Here is a 17,551-nt window from a genome sequence, read left to right as displayed (position 1 = left end):
CCATTTCATCCACCGCATGGGAGACACCTCAAGGAAGTCAACCTCCCCCTTTCTCTAGAAACGTCTCTTTCCATTCCCAAGACACCGACGCTGAGCGCCCGTACCGTCATGCCCACAGACATTAAAGCTGCACTAACAACCACTGTGGCTTGTACCCCTCTCCCTCTCTCTCTACCTCTCTCTCTCTCCCTCTCTCTCTCTCTTTGTGTCTCTCCAACCTCTTTCTGTCTCTGTGGGGTTGTAAGTGTCATTCAGTCACACCGAGATTGTGGTCTGTGGTCTCTAACCTCCCTCTAGAGTGGTTACACTGACCATTAGGGGCCGGGGGTGGGGGGCGGGAGTGGGTGTGGTGGGGGTGGGTGAGCTCAGGCAGAGAGCAAAAGGGGCCCATGCTGAATGGTCAGTGGCGGGGCAGTTATTTTCATAAGTCAAAAGCATTGCCCATAACGTCAGGTTTCGTCCCTGGGAGTACTTACCTCAGCTGTGTGTATGTGTGTGTGTCACACCGTCACACCTACTGCTGCATTAAACCACAGTGGCTACTGTTGTTTGGTCTGGTGTAATGGATCCTTCGACAGTCATTTTCACAGTATGGGGCTTTCCACACACACACACACACACACACATACTCACACGCACACACACAAAGTTTCTCAGCATGGCCGGATGGAAGGGACATCTGTGAGCCTCTCTCAGTAAAGGACACTGTTGCTGATAGCAGGCTTCCTCACACACACACACACACACACACACACACACACACAAACTCTCACACACAAATACACATTTAGCAGAGTGACACAGGTCATTCACGGTTCAATGACCATGATGGAAATAAATCTTCATAGTTTTATTCTTATCATTTAATATTACTACATACTGTGCACACTCTACTACTACTCTAGCTACACAAATGTGTTTTAATGATAACCAATGAATCACATATAGTTCTGATTATCATTCCACTACTTTCTGTGTGTGTGTGTGTGTGTGTGTGTGTGTGTGTGTTGCACTGTATCTTAGCTTGGTCACAGGAAAGTACATGTAGAGATAGTACTCCGCCCCCTCATCCGCAGCACACACACACACACACACACACACACACACACACACATCACCACCATCTCTTCTTTATCAAAGGGTGAGTTGAGGACGAGTGTGCGTGTGTTTTTCCTGTATGTGTGTGTGTGTGTTTGTGTATTTGACTGCCCCAGCTCATTTTAACATAATGTCTCTCCTCCTCGTTCACTCTGTGTCTTTCCCTTTTTCTCCCACACACATTTCTCTGGCTCATTTCAATAAAACCACACACACACACACACACTCACTCTCATTCACACTCACACAAACAGACACTGATCTGTCATTTTAATAGCGTGTCCTCCTGTTGATCCATCTCTGTGGCAAGCCATTTTAATGTTAAACGAGCAACATAAGGATGTTCATCTATCGAAACTGTTTTCTCTATAATGGGATGGGTTTGATAGAGGAAGCGGATGCATGTTGCCAAGATATAATCACCTTTCATATAGAGACAGACACACAAACACACACATGGACACACACCACTCTCTTATTTCAGTATTACACACAGATACAGATACGCACACACCCGCTCACAGCCACCTATCATAGCAATGAAGCAGAAATAATAGAAACATTCCCATGAAATTACAGTTTATATTGACAATTTGTTTGCGCCTGTGTGTGTATGTGTATCTATGTCTGTGTGTGTGTGTGTGTGTGTGTGTGTGTGTGGGACCTCTAAACAGCTTACCAGAAGCTCTGGGGAATGAGTGTGTGTGTGCTTGCGTACATGCACTTACAGATGTGGTTTGTCAACTCATGCATGTAGGAGTAGCAGAGTTGTGCCACAAACCAGAGGTCTTTTAGTTTCTCACCAATGGGTCGATACGTTTTCCACGAATCATTCGGTTTAAAAAAATTGGACTAAACTTGACTTTAATTATACATAGGCCAATTTAAGGCTAATGTTTTTTGGTATGTAAACCTTCATTAGAGCGTTTTATAATCTATTAAGTTTTGCAAGTAATTCTGTTGGCTTGGTTAAAACATATAACAGAAAAAAACTTTCCAGCATGCAACCCCCAAATTGAAGCAATTCCTTCTCACTCACACTGGTTTGAAGTGTAAACACACAGAATGTTGAGCTTTGACACCAAATGATAATTTCTACTTTCCCTACTGCCTATTTTTCTGATTCATTATCAGAAGAAACCTAGAGGCTGTGACTACATTGTTTCACAAGAAAAATGGCATGCATCACACAGATAACCTCACAATAAATTTGCATATTTTTGTCAGATTCCATAAAACATCTCGCGACCCCGTGGGTGGTCCAGACCCTCAGGTTGAGAACCGCTGGTTTAATCCTTCCTCCAGTATCACAACACCCGTCCTCCGCTGTAAATCCTTTGTGGCGCTGGTTCTGTCCTGTGCCGAGTACAAGGAAAAGAAACCATAAATTAACAAAGTATGGAAGTTAAATCAAATAAACACTTGAGTGCCGCAGTGGTGGAAAAAAACAGTAAAAGTTGCCAAATCATGAACATTGCTGCGGACAGAATCTGGGAATCTAATAAATTCTCATTGTAATTATGCAGAAAAACTGGTTAACATTTCTCTCCTGGGTGTTTTGAAGTTCTTTCCAAGGTCGTGGAGCTTCCTATCAGGTCTGGACAGTCAGTCTGATGGGGAGAGTTTTTCCAGCAGGGAAAACAGTTTTCTGCAGAGTAGAGGACTTTGTGTCGGCTTAACGCTGTTAAACCTACAATCCCCACAGACAAACACTGTCTAAACCTGACACTGCTGACCCACGCAAACACACACACACACACAGACTCAGACTGTAAGCATGCACGCACATACACAGACACACACACAGACTCATACAGACCAAAGTCTGACAGACACACACACAAACCTGGACTTTCTACGACACGCACACACAAAAAACCTTTTTTGTGTGTGCATGTTTTTTGTGTGTGCATGTTTTTTGTGTGTGCTTACAAACACACACACTATAGCAGAGAAACACACACACACACTTTTTGATTTAATGGTGATGACAGACAAAAATGTGCACATGGAAATGCACATGCACACTCACATGTACACGGCAAATATATTCACACAGGTGTGCAGATATGTGCAGGAAACATGCTCACTCTTTTCTGGAGTCAGTGTTCTCTCTCTCTCTCACACACACACACTTTCTCTCTCTCCCTCTCTCTCTCCATCAGACATCATATAATAGGAGAGGAGAAAACTCTTCCTTGGCTCTAGCTACGCGGGCCAGTATTGAATGTTCATTAAGAAAGACCTCTGTGTCCTTGTGCATAAAACTATGATAAATCATCGCTAAAAAACAGTGGTATTTTTAGATGATTGATGCAGATAATTGCTCCTGCTTCGCTTTTTTTCTTCTTTTCTGCTTTCAGTCTTCTGCAGTTGATCAAAACGCTGCTCTTTACTGTGTTCTGCTCTGAACATAATAGTTTATTTTTTGATCTAAAAGTTTAAATATTCCAATTAAAAAGAAATAAAAAATCTCAAGAGAGTGTGAGATAGATAGAAACATATGGGCATGGAGTTTCTATAGAGAAGGTAATACTTAAGGAGGATGGGCTGTACTCTTCTTTCACAGTTATAATCTGTCAGGTTTCACATCTACAACTAAAAGATTGACAGGTCTAATAAGTAATGATCTGAACAGGCTGAGTGTTTGGAAATGAAAGGATTCTTTTTTTTTTTTTCTTGACAGATTGTACTGTCTTTTTCTCTGTCATTATGTTTTAAATAAGTATAATCCAATCCTTGTATAGAGCTACCATGCTACCTCTCCCGCTGAGCCATCACAGGCTTCAAATATACACTTTCATCCGGCTTGGTCCTCTTGCTTTCTTTCTTTCTCTCCTTTTTGCAGGGAGTGTGTCTCATACTTACTCATTATTGCCCCATCTCCTTGGTGACAAAAGATGCTGTTTTTCACCATCTTCCTGGGTTAATAACAGTCATTTCCACCTATATGGTCTCTCTTTCTTTCTTTCTTTCTCTGTTTTATACTCCCTCGTTCCGTCGCTCTGACTGGCTTTTTCCCTTTGCTTATTTCACCTCTCCATACTCCCTCTGCTCTCACTCCCTTCCCTCTCTCTGTCTCTCTCTGGCTCATTCTGTTTGTCTCCAATTACCTCTCAAAAATGCACAGGTCATTTTATTGGTATTGTTGAAGGGAAGAGAAAAGATGGGAATATAAAAGCAGCCAGACAAAATGGCTTTTTGGAGCTTTTTTTTTTTATCATCGAAAATACAGTGTGCCCGCAATACTGTGCGACCTCAAAGCCGACACCAATTGGAGATTTCACTCTTAGAGAAATTCTCCTGAAAACGGTTGTGATGGTTTCTCTCAAATGGAAAAGCTTTTAGTTTGGCTTTTTGAGACTATTCATGCCCAAATGAACTGACCTCTGTCTCCCCTCTCTCTCCTTCTCCTTCACCCTCCTCCTCTTTTCACCCCCTCTCCCTCTCTCATCGACCCTCATTCCTACCTCCTTTTCCCTCTGTCTCACCCTCAGAAGGATGAGGTGTCCCGGGGGCCGGGCGTGCTTTCGGAGGATGGGAAGGAGCAGCTCATGTTCGAGGTGCCCCTTAACGACAGCGGCTCGGCGGGGCTGGGCGTCAGCCTCAAAGGAAACAAGTCCAGAGAGACTGGAGAGGACCTGGGAATCTTCATCAAGTCCATTATACATGGAGGGGCCGCGTACAAGGTGACATCATACCGCCATAAGCAACCAAATGAACAAAATAAATAAAGAAGAAGAAATTAATGCAAAGTCCTAAAAAACTCTATTTTTCTATTTAGTCGAAAATATTCAGTTCTCATTTTGGAATTATTATCTTCATTCTTACCTGAAGGTTATATTTCAAAGTCTCTAAAATGTAGAAACTCCAGTCTGTAAAAGTTTTAGCATTTTGTCAACCAAGGCTAAGTTACCAAAAACTGCTGCTTACTGAGAAAAGTACTCCTATTTTCTTTTCATTTTTTGTATCAATAATTCTGTAAGAGTAGCTATCACTTAATTTTTTATCTTGATTTAGACTAAGACTCATCATTTGTTGATTAGTACATACTAAAATCACTTTTTTCCAGCTGAATATCGTAGTTGTCATGCTATAGAGTCACCAATCCTGTTAAAATCCTGACATCACTGTGCATAGCTAATGCAATCTTCCTTTTAGATTTTGATTACTATGCTCTCTCCGTACAGTTAATCACTGATGTGGAATCACCATCCGTTATGTAAATCATAATATAGCTATACGACAGGGTAATATGTGTAGTTAAATCAATCTTTAAACAGTAGCTCACTAAGTCTATCATACTTGGAGGGACGACCTACGAGGTAAACTCTCCTGACAGACAAACCTTCACGTCAAACATTTACATCAAATACGTACAGCCGTTGTTGGATGAAAACCTTGTTCTTCAAGTTAAATCGTGGTAGCAGGGTGACATATAATTCGGGAGATTTAGTCCCTCATGACGGCAAGCATTCTTCTTGCTGAAGCGTCCGTGATCAAGACTCTGAATCCCTTCAAGCTTGAGGGTTGCTGTTCTGTAGCTGACCCTGACCTCTGACCTCCCTGTGGTGAAGGGAGAGCAGAAAAAAGATGAATTTCTCCTTCAGGGAGCCGCAGTCTCACATAAAAGTCAAGAACGTTGAACTGAAATCTCTAATGCCCCTGAAGGAATTTGCCTTGCACAGATAAAGAGCACACGTGACAAATCGACGAGAAATAAAGATTTACGATAAAATACATCTCAATATTTATGTAATTACAAATGAAGGAAGTGAACTGATCCCAACGCTGATTCAGACATGAGACAAATGACTGAACAGGACTTGATATGTGAGTCAGTCTTGGAGGTGTGTTGACCCTGTCGCAGCTGTCTCAGCTGTCTCTGCTGCCATGCGCTCCTGTTCCGCTAACCTTTGACCTCTCACTTACAAGGTCGAACTTGGCATGTCATGCACAGACAGCGGAGAGACAGACAAAACGGCAGACGGGCACACACACGCACACACACACACACACACACCTGTGCAGCTCTAAGCAAGTGTCTCTGCGCAGACACAGAGGAATAGACCCAGACATGTCGACTGTGGAGAATTTGTAAAAGACACACACACCACAATATGGGTTAGCTGTGGTGCTGAAGGTGGTCTGTGTGTGTGTGTGTGTGTGTGTGTGTGTAAGAGAGGGAGTGTGAGCAGTTGAGTCTGAAGGCTGATCAGCATTCTGTCTCTTCAAAGAAAGGGAGGGGTCAGACAGTCATGGGAATGTGTGTGTGAGTGTGTCGGTGGTTTGACTGTCAAGTAGTCGGCAGTCTGTATCTATTCTGGTTTGTCTTCACAGAGACACTCACTGAAGGCTACAGGAGTGTGTGTGTATGTGTGTGTGTGTGTGTAGCTCTATCAATAGCTCTCTGGTGAATCCCATTACAAACATCAAAGTGGTTCAATCCCATTTTTCTCCCACTGTTAAAAAAAAAGAAAAAAATAGAAAAAGAGATCACATCAAAATATAGAATAGGGAAACATGAATGGATCACTTTGATATCTGTAACAACATTCACCATCCAACAATCGATCAGTCATAAACACACACACACACACACACACACAGTCTCAGGTCCAGAGATGAGAGGGAGGAAGATGTGTGGCCTGTAATTGATATACTTGCAAATCAGATGCAGTGTTTTTAAACCTGCCATGTAACATACACAGTTGACTAAGGCTATGTTATGATTGACAGTAGGATAGCATAATATTTCAAAATGTCGAAGAATAAATCCTCTGACACAAAATTAGGTTCTGAAATATTGTATTGTGCTGTAATGTGTTCTTATTTCCAGTTAAATTTTTTGCTATTTCTTATAAATTTAGCAGAAATATGTAAAGGTAGAGAAAATGGAACATGGATACACAAGCAAGGGGCTGATGGAGAACTAAACTGAACGTGCCCTCACAATGTTTATTGTACATTAGTCTCTCTGTGTGTGTGTGTGTGTCTGTTTTACAGGACGGGCGTCTGCGCGTCAACGACCAGCTGGTAGCGGTGAACGGAGAGTCGCTGTTGGGACGCTCCAACCACATTGCCATGGAGACGCTCCGCCGCTCCATGTCTCAGGAGGGGAACCTGAGAGGGACCATTCAACTAGTGGTGCTGAGGGTTCTGCAGGTAGCACACACACACACACACACACACACACACACACACACAGGAGGGGGCCATACAGTTCAGAGATTGGTTCAGAGGGGAAAAAGGGCAACAAACAAAAAACACAGTGGCGGCAGTCAGCTACAAACATGACCTTTGACCTGAAGGTCTTTGGTTTGAATCGCCAGACTGGTTAGGAAAATCTGGGTGGAGTTTGTTAAAGAGTATTGCCCTCCCTTCCCTCAACAACCAGCAATGAAGTGTTCTCGAGCAAAGCAATCAACTCCCAACCGCTCTATTGGCCAAAACTAGAAGACTAGTGGTTTTACTGGGAAGCTCCCAGTGTGAATGTGTGTAACTGCATGAACATGAAGCAGGATGTTGCTGAACAAAAGAGCATGTGAGCAAGGTTAAACACACACACACTAACACACACACACACACACACACACACACACACAATATTAAGTCTCTTCACAATACACTTTATTCCTCTTTTTTTTTAGCATCATAGGGAGCCAGTATCTAGGTTAGGACACCTGCTGTGAGAAGGAGAGTACATTGGCGCAGTCTGTAGCTGGACTGGAGGAACAAAACAAACACGCATGCTTCTTTTATCTTCTCTCTGCATCTTATATTCCCACTTCTGACTCACAGTGACTACAATAACTCCTGCTCTTTCTCTGCGGCGGCCTACTCCCTTTTCAATGTCTTTGCCTCTTTCTACAGACACTGAGGTTTTATATTAGTCCTTCTATTCATTCTCTTCATAGAATAGACACCAGTCTCTCTCTTCTCCACTCTGCTCTTACCAACAGCAGGGAAAGAGCATTCACACCTCAGCCATTCAGCCTTTGTGTGTGTGTGTGTGTGTGTGTTTGAGAGAGAGGGAGAGAGTATTCTTGACTGACCTGTATCATTCCTCTTCATGAGTAAGAGTGATACGCCAGCTCACTCACAATAGATCCTTGGCTGCTTTTCTGCTGATTCCTTTTACAAGGCCCAGTAGCACGCACACACACACACACACACACACACACACACACACACACAAAGCTGGATGGTTGGCTCAGGTGTCAATGCGCTTTCCCTGGCCTGCTGAAAGCGACCTATACACACTCAATGCAGAACGTGCACACACTCTTACACGCATAACAAACACACAGACACATATACGTGAACACAAACACAGAAAACGCACATAGAGAACAAAAAAGCAATGCAACAGCTCTGTTTTTCAGTATTTGGGTGTATAGGCATGGATCTGTGTGCATGTACAGTATGTGTGTGTGCAGCCATGTGCTCGGGCTGCAGGGCTTAGGGCATCCCCCTGTCAATAGTTTGATGGTGAAAGCTGTTAGCAACATCAAAGACGTGCATTCATGTTCCCCTCTTTCTCTTAAGAGAAGAAAGGAATGGATAAAACGGGAGATAGATAAGAGACCGTCTGCACCTTAAAAGCCTTTTTTTGGCTTCAATATTGATGCTTTTAACAGAACAGAAGTGGACCACTCTCTTCTTTTCTTTTTTTTCCCTTGTTTCCCCATGTTTCCTTTCCATTTTCTTTTCTCCCTCTCCTTTACTTTCTCTCCCCCCCTCACCTCTGCACCCTTCTATTGTCTTTCCCACCCACCCCTCTCTATTCTTCCCTAGCCAGCTCTCTCTAATCTCTCACTTTATCCAGCCGCTCTTCTCATTCAATCACTACCCAAACTGCCTATCTATCCAAATACCCTTAATCACCACTCTAAATAAATGCAGCTCTTCAGAGGTTCCTTGGCCAACTAAAACCTAAAAAAAACTAAAACCTCATATGCAAAAGCTATAAAACCTCAAGCTCTGAAACTTTATTTTTGGAGTAAAAGTCAACAAACCCAAATCAGCGTCAGCAGTTTTATTTCTAAAATCTCATGGTTGAAAAAAAGATTGCAAAAACTATTTACTTTCCAAGTTTACTTTTTAGAATTCTAAAAAGTGCAGACATGTAAATCCCAAATGCCCAAAAAAGGACATGGTTGGAAGAGACTATTGCATTTATAGTGTAAAATCTCAATGCCCGGTGGTGTGAAGTGTTGGGCTTTCCAGTATTAAAGTGGTAACCCGAGAGATTCCTGTTTTTCTGTATTTTGGTGACGTGGTGTTTCTGCACTGCACTTCCCAGAGATCACTTGTCAAACAGTGTGTCCAATACTCTGACGTCCTTTTCCTTGGATTTTCTGTTCTCATGCTAACTAACCAGTTCTTTCTTTTATTTATTCCAAACATACCGCTGCTTTCATGAACTTGGTATAGGTTGAATCACCATTTTATTATATCAACGATGGCGATAAAGTAGCAAAATGGACATTTATTTATATGAAAATGCAGAGTATTACTGTATTAATATATATCGCTAAAACATCCTTCTACAACCCCAAGAACCTCTTTTTCGTCTTTGAAGAACCATTTCTTTTTAGAGAGTAATCTGATTGCACTGTGACACCGGCTAATGGGATGTGTGCTGGGAGAGAACCAGGGTTGTGAGGGGAGCTTGCGAGACCTCTAACCCACTGAGGAGTGTTGTGTCCTGGGTTGGACTCAGGAGGGGGGGGGGGGGGGGGGGGGGGGGGGGGGCTGCCGCTCTGTGGGGGGTCGAGAGAAAGATGACGAGGAGGATTTATTCAAACGCAGTAGCTGTTAGGTGTTCTTTGTTGTTTGAGTGGAGTGATGGCTTTATACAGAAAGACAGATAAATACACACACAAACAAATACTCAGAGCCACACAGCCACATCAGCATACATATGCATAAATATTTCTGCATGTATACAGTATCCCCAGACACACAAAAGAAAAAGAAATGCTAATTAAAAAAAAGAAAAATACACTGGAATCCCCTTTTTGTTTAATGATTAAAGGACCCTAAGAGGACCACCCCTCCAGAGGATTGGTGTCAATATGATTGTCATTGCCTCACACACACACACACACACACACACACACAGAGGATTGTGTAACAGTGTTTAGGACAGTTGGGACCCTATAGGCCGTGGGAAACAGGATCCCCTCTGCCTTTCACCTTGATCCTTCACTGTCTTTTGAGTATCTCTCTCTCTCTCTCTCTCTCTCGTCTCCTTGACATCTAGTTGTGTGTGAATAGACTTAGGGAAACGATGGCGTCACTCACTACAGAGCCCCACACGCTCCTATCGTCAACCGGCTTTGCAGGCTGGAACGGGAGGGGGAGTGGAGGGGAAGGATAGAAAAAAAAAACAAGGATGGATGTGGCTGTAGAGGTGTGAAGAGAAAGATTTAAGACAAGAGCGGGAGCTTTGCTGGCTCGACAGAATGCACACATAGCTTCCTCAGACCCTTCCTCTCCCTCCCTCTCTCTCTCTTCATTCATCCATCCATCCTTTTTCTATCCATCTTGTTTCCTGTAAATGCCAGCTGATGGTTTCTTGCTCCCCAACTCAGAGAGAGAGAGAGCGAGAGAGAGAGAGAGAGATAGAGGGGAGGAAGAGAGAGGAAGGGGTGACTGCTGAATCATCCGCGATCCTCACATCATCTCATTTTACTTGTTTTTTCTTGTCTCCTACCTTCCTTCCTTCCTTCCTTCCTTTCTTCCTCCCTCCCTTCCTTTCTTTTCTACAGTCTTTACCCCATCACAGCCCCTCTGCCTCTTTTTCTGGTGCAGCCGTGAAACTTTTTTTCCCCACCTCTCCGCTCCGTCCCTTTCCCCCCACCATGGCTGCTGTCAGTGTTTCCAGCTAGCCAACTGAACCACTAAAAGCCGTTTTGGACCAGTTCTCTTTCCTCCTGCCAACAGTGGATCAAACGAAGTCAGATAACAGGAGGCAGGTCCAAGGGGACGGAGCTTTCTCTGAGGCTGCCCATCACAGTCTTCTAACTACATATAGCTTCTCAAAATAGTGTTTATCATCCTGAACTTTTACATGTTTTTCTGTGACAACGCATATTTCAAGATGCCTTGATTTTGGGGAGATATAGGCAAACTCCATCTAACTGCAATGCATTAGACGTTTACGTAAAAGTTGTAATAACAGTAAAGAACAGTAAACGAATAGTTTGCAAAACTATCAAACATTTCATGTACATTTTTTTTTCATACTTCATCTTTAGGTTCATAGTCAAAGTTTTGTAAAACACTGTTACCTTTCACAGTTGCTCTACATTAGTCATTCTTTCTTGCTAAAAAGTCTGATTTCAGGCTTCTGTATATCTCAATTATGTACCTCCCTCTGTCTATTCATCTATTACTTTATTTCTCCATCCATCACCCATCCATCTTTCCCCTTTCCTTTCCTTTCTCGAACAGTATAGTGCATTTTAAAAACTTAAAGGAGTGTTTGTTTCCTCTCTGTTTTAGGAACATGGGGTGTCACCCAATCGCTCGTTTGACAGCTCCTCTGGCCTGCCTGGATTGGTCAGCCCAGCAAATGGTCAGACAGGATTGGTCAGTCAGGCCAACGGCCCCAACTACCTTCCCATGGTGTCCAATAGCATCTATGCATCCAATGGTGAGTGGATAAGAGACAAGCAGGGCCAACAAATATGGTTTCTATATTTTTCATATAAGTGGCAGGTCATATACTCACAGCGGTATGGTTTTGAATCCGGCTCAGCACTCTTTGCATGCCCTTTCCTCTCTCTTTATCTTTTGTGTCTGGCCCTGCTGTATGATTGTTGTCTCATGTGGCTGGACCACAACATAATCTTTCGGATTTTTAAAATGCTTAAAAGGGGAAACCACTGAATTTCAGTATTCAAATGTAGCATTCCTTTGCCCTGTGAAAGTTTGGTTTGTATTACTAAATATATTAAGATGAAGATGGAAAAAGACAGTATGCATGATCGAATCTGAGGGAAACACACACATGCATTTGTTTGTTTATTTTTGCCCTGGTTTCTGGACAAATGATGCCATGTTCATAAGTACTGATGTGGCTGTTGTTGCGCTTAACAAAAATGTACTTTCAAATGCTTCTTCCTCTATATTCAGCGATGTTTCCCTTTAAGGTGTACTTGATCTACTTTTCCATTCTAATTTTGTTCTCCTCTTTTATTTTTTGCCATTTGAACAGCATCAAAGGTGGGCAGATCATTTGCAATAAGTTCAATAAAGCACCGAATGAGTTTAATAATCATGAAAAATAAACAATGACTCCGAGATGAAACGAACTAAAAACAAACATAAACACAAAAGATATTGCCATCCACATTGCGGCCTTAATTAGAGACTATTCTGCCCCTATTTTTCCTTTCATTTCTCTCCCCAGCTCTCTCCCTCTCTGCTTTCATTTGTCTCTCATGTTTCTCAAGGTTGCTGTGTTTGTCTGTTATTACTGGGCTTGGTCTGTTCCAAAGAGTTATTTTGGTTTTGTTTGTTTCATATATCTCTTTCTCTCTGACTCTATCTGTACCCACCCCTATATTATCTGTATAGGCTTGCGTGTGTGTGTGTGCGTGTGTGTGTGTGTGTGTTGATTGTGAGTGTGTCCTTGTCTGACAGTATGTATGCCTGTGTCGGTCTCTGTGTTTGTATCTGCCTGTATACGTGCCTGTATTTGTGAAAATGTGTGTGTGTGTGTTTGTTTCTGTATCTCTCTGTCTGTATCCATACCCCTCCCTCCTGATATCGCTGCTTGTTTGCTCATGTGTTCAAGGTTTGCCCTGTGTGTGTGTGTGTGTGTGTGTGTGTGTGTATGTGTGTGGGTGTGTGTGGTAGTGCTGGTTCAGGGATTGTTGGCCAGTATTAAACAGTGGCTTTTGTTTGCCTGTTTGTTCTCATTGAGTCTGGTAAACAGTCCTGACCTTGAATACACTGAGCTGTTCAAATTCACCTCAACTGTGATGTCATTTGCATACACACTGTAGCTTTTGTGTGTGTTTGCCGGTGTGTGTGTGTGTGTGGACAATTTGTGTAAGTGTGTGTCTATGTGGGCACATGTCCCTTTATCTCTATGTGTTTCTGTGTGCGTTCGGACATGTTTGGTTTATGTGCATTTGTGCATGTATGTGTGTGTGGGTGTGTATGTGCATGTGTGTGTGGGCGTGCGTATGCGTGCTTCTTACCATATCACACCCCTAATGAACTATTTCACATGCTGAATCGGCTTTACTTGGCATTGAAGTCCAAATTAAAATGATGAAATCCTTCTCGCACCGACGTGTGTTTTTGCAGAAGAATAAATTGAGTTTAATGATTCCCTACATATGTATGTATGCAGATGTGTTATTTCTTTTGCATTTACAGATCATTCTCTCTCTCTTTATCTCTTATCCAGCCCTGCATCTCATTCTCTCTGCTGCCATAACTCTCCCCATCTCTCTCATTTTTTTCCCCTTCTTTTTCCTCACTTTCTTTCTTTTCTCTCCCTTCTCTCTTTCTCTCTGGAGAGTTACTCTACTTGATGGAGAGAACTGAAAAACAAACGGTCTAATTTCAAATGTTATGCAATCCCCCCTCCCCTCCATGCACACACACACACACACACACACACACACACACACACACACACCTACACACACGCACACACACACACACTTTTGTCTTCAAAGCATATTTAAATCTGCTGGGTGATGCAAACTAAAATTTCCTCATGTACTGCCTAGTTTATCTAGTGTACTATCAGTTTATTTATTTTCATTAAAACCAAAATGATATACAGTGGTGGATAGGCGTTTGCATGATATACCATGCTTGATTTGCTTCAAAAGTTCATCCCATGCTTGTTGAAATGTTTTTAAAAGAAGCAGACGTTACTCTTTAGAGCACAGTTATGGCAAAATAAAAGTTAATCCATTTGATGCCAGACAGATATTTACTGTAGAGGAGAGGATAATCTCTTTGGAGCCTCCGTGGAAATAAAAGTCACTGTCAACTCATCATTCTGTCCTCCAGTGTTGATGTAAGATTACTGTTTGGGCAAAAATAAACTTGACTCTGACCAAATAGTTTCAGTGGCTTTCAATGATAGGGGCCCTGGCTTCCAGCTTTCAGTGCATAAATGTAGAGGGAGCTGTCAGAAGCCATAGGATTGATGCGTGAAACTCTTGATGTAGTGGCTTCCCCTCGAAAAGGAGAGGAAAAGGATGCAGGCGGGCTGATTTGAGAAGAGAGAGAGAGAGGAGTAGACAGACAAGTTGCGGAGAAAGACAGATGGAAGTGGAGGAGATGAGTTAGGTGGAAAAAAGAGAGGGGGATTCATATATCTGCTATCAGAGCAAACCGCTATTGATCTATCATCCACACAACAAATGCCTTCTTCACTTCAAAGAGTGGGAGTGAGCGAGAGCAGCTTTGTGTGTGTGTGTGTGTGTGTGTGTGTGCGTGTGTGTGAGGTGAAAGAAGAATGTGCTTTTGACAGTTCAGCTGATTAAGGTGCTGGAAGAGAGGAGGAGGGAGGAAGTTAAAAAAAAAAATGTCTGAAAACTGAGTGGGAGATAAAATGATTTATGGGAGATTTGAGAGGAGAGATAAATGACAGCCAAAATATTAGATTGCAAGAATGGGAGCAGAAGAAAAATAAAGAGGTGAGATTAGTGTAGAGAGAGAGAGAAAGAGAGGGAGAGAGGGATGGAGATGAGTAGATGTGATATCTTCAGAAGACGACCATACTTTGTTTTCCTCTCCAGCTCCAACGTCTCTACTGGGAGTCACACATGTGCACACACACAAACACATAAAAGACACACACAGACACATGTGATGGATTAGAAACAGACACACACACACACACACACAGAGTCATACATAAACACACAGTGGAGATGGTGTAATAATCCCAGCATGTGTTTTGTGGCAGCTATGCGTTCTGAGAAGTGATGACTGTACGTAAGTTGAGCATGGGTGAAGTGTGTGTGTGTGTGTGTGTGTGTATCAGGTAGTCACAAACTCGTTCATCACACAGACACAGCCATATCAGTGCTCTTTGTCTCTGCAGCACTCTTTGTGCATTTGCTGCGTTGTTTTTATCCTCTTTCTCTCTGATTCTCTTCATATTTTTCCTCGTCCAACTGTGTATCTTTTCTCTAGTCTCTGTCTTTCTCTGTCTATGTCTCTCTCTCTCTCTCTCTCTCTAGTTTTAATTCTCACAGCCTCTTGTCATCTCGGCCACAAGGCTTTTCCGTGTCTAGTTAAATTGAAGTTTAACTCGCAGTCAAAAGTGTCCTCCCTGTTTTCAACGCCTGGTTTCCAAAGAGTATGAGTGTGAAAAGTTTGCGCTCTTATGGGATGTAGCAAATTATTGTTGAATAGTATAATGGAATTTAGAATGAATGAATGAATGAATGAATGAGCGGTTTATTGACACATTTGAGAAAGTTAGTGCTATATCATTTTTTACTTGTGCAAATGCTTAACAAAGCTTCTGACATCAAATAACTTCCGGATTGGCTGCATCCTTTCCCTTCTTCTTATATCCTGAATGCTGATTGGTGTTTTGTCTCTCCTCAGCGACCAATGGGAGTTATTCTCACATGGACGAGGAAGAGGATGAGGAGCTGTCCCGACATGAAACCGACTTCAGCAGCTCTACCCAGCACTCCTACCTACAACAAAGGTGTGTGTGTGTGTGTGTTTGTGCAAGTGTGCATGTGTGTGCATATGTCTGTAATGTGTTTATGCCATGCATGTCATCCCCAAGTATTAGTCTTCCCTATGATCAATGAAACAAAAGGGCACGACTGTTGTAGTAATGACTCATATCTAAATGGCATGCAAGCTTCATGTACTCCATGTATCATAATGATTATCAGTTTTGTTTTGTTTTTTTTCACCTGCAGCATTTTGTGCACTCAGTAGTGTTGTGACTAATACGTTGTAGTCAGTGCTGTGGGAAGTATTAGTTACATTAGTCTGTTACTTACTTTAAAAAGTGACTTATGTTCCAAACTGGTTAGAGTACTTTTCCCACCCACTTCAGAAACATGTCATAGAAATATGGCTTCTGCTTCTGTTGTCGATGGTGTTACAATGCAAGACTATTGACCTTTTTTTAAAAAACAGTAAGCCAATCTCATTTACATGAAGCATAAATAGTTCGCTTTTTTTTTTTTTCCAATTAGCAGCATATTGTCTGCACGAGATGTTGAGATGATTTTTTTCTTTTTAATTTGCGCTAACAAAAATGAATCGATATGAAAGACAGGTCCAATTTTAAAAAGGATAACAGGAATTGGAAAAACTAATTAAGAGTCTAGTTACTTCAAAAGCATACTTTGCTTTGCAACGTGTGACCCCCAACACTTCTGTTGTGACTCTGGCTTATTAATGTGTTCCAGGGAGACCTCCCTCACTCCTAGCCCAGTTGGACCCCAGTCTCCGACCCAGATCCAGATCCAGAACCAGCGGCAGTACCAGCATGTTAAAGCCTCCAAGAGCATGGACCTGGGTACGACTCAGAACCAGCAGCACACTGGTGGGGAGACGTTTCTGTATATCTGCACTGCACGGCGGCTGCATGCATTTTATCCACAGAGAAGTTACAGTACTTCCTCCTCTAAATACAGTAATCACTGATGCATGGCTGCTACATGGCTGGCATGTTGCTCAAAGCCACATACACAGACTTTGCACTACACACACACACATGCAGGTGGGGAATCCCCTTTATGCCCATTGCATGGTTTCTGGGGTTGCCATGATTTGTTCCTGCGATTCCTGTGATTTTGCTTGTGTGTGTGTGAATGTGTGTCTGGAATTTTGTGTGTGTGTGTGTGTGTGTGTGTGTACTTGGTATAGGGCTGTATGTGACTAGTCATCCAGACATGAAGTGGAATCAGTACACCTCTTAAGTTCTACTTGCATACAAGAAGCAGCCCAACATACTGTATATACGTATGTGTTTCAATGTATTTGTCAACTGTGTGTCTGTGTCTGTGTCTGTCTGTGTCTGTGTCTTCCTATCAATGTGTGTGTGTTTGTGTTTGTCTGTGTGAAAGCACATTTGTGATATACAGTGAAGTTAGAAGTGTGGCATTAATAAAACATAAGCCAATAAAATAACTGCCTTTGCCCTCATGAATAATAAAACATTATAGATATAGGTTTTTTTTTTCTTCTTAATTAAAACAGTGAGAGCGTTGGCATTGCAGATTTGGAGGAAAAGAGACACAGACAGGTAGGGAGGAAATAAAAGTAAAGACAGAAGGAAGGAAGAAGTAGGAGTGGGTGGAGGAGTGACATATGGTTTTGTCTTTGCCTCCTGGTGATTTTCTCTATTACTATTACAGCTCCAATGGCTGGAGAAGAGTCTAATCTTGATGTAGAAATGACACACAGCAGCACTTTTTCATGTATGAACCTA

General features: G+C 42.3%; 1 protein-coding gene across 1 annotated transcript in view; it reads left to right on the top strand.

The window, feature by feature from the left end:
* The window catches only part of LOC139912160 (partitioning defective 3 homolog B-like), a 234,727-nt gene that overhangs the window by 100,208 nt on the left and 116,968 nt on the right, over positions 1-17,551 (top strand). Inside the window, exons 12-16 of the mRNA XM_078286087.1 lie at positions 4,596-4,787; positions 7,105-7,263; positions 11,611-11,761; positions 15,700-15,805; positions 16,527-16,663. Coding sequence (XP_078142213.1) covers positions 4,596-4,787; positions 7,105-7,263; positions 11,611-11,761; positions 15,700-15,805; positions 16,527-16,663 — 745 coding nt within the window. The remainder of the gene's footprint in view (positions 1-4,595; positions 4,788-7,104; positions 7,264-11,610; positions 11,762-15,699; positions 15,806-16,526; positions 16,664-17,551) is intronic.

Source organism: Centroberyx gerrardi, chromosome 10, assembly GCF_048128805.1.
Source record: "Centroberyx gerrardi isolate f3 chromosome 10, fCenGer3.hap1.cur.20231027, whole genome shotgun sequence".
In the NCBI taxonomy this organism is placed as follows: Eukaryota; Metazoa; Chordata; class Actinopteri; order Beryciformes; family Berycidae; genus Centroberyx; species Centroberyx gerrardi.
The sequence above is the reverse complement of the archived record's forward strand: the minus strand, read 5'-3'. Positions and strand labels throughout refer to the sequence as shown.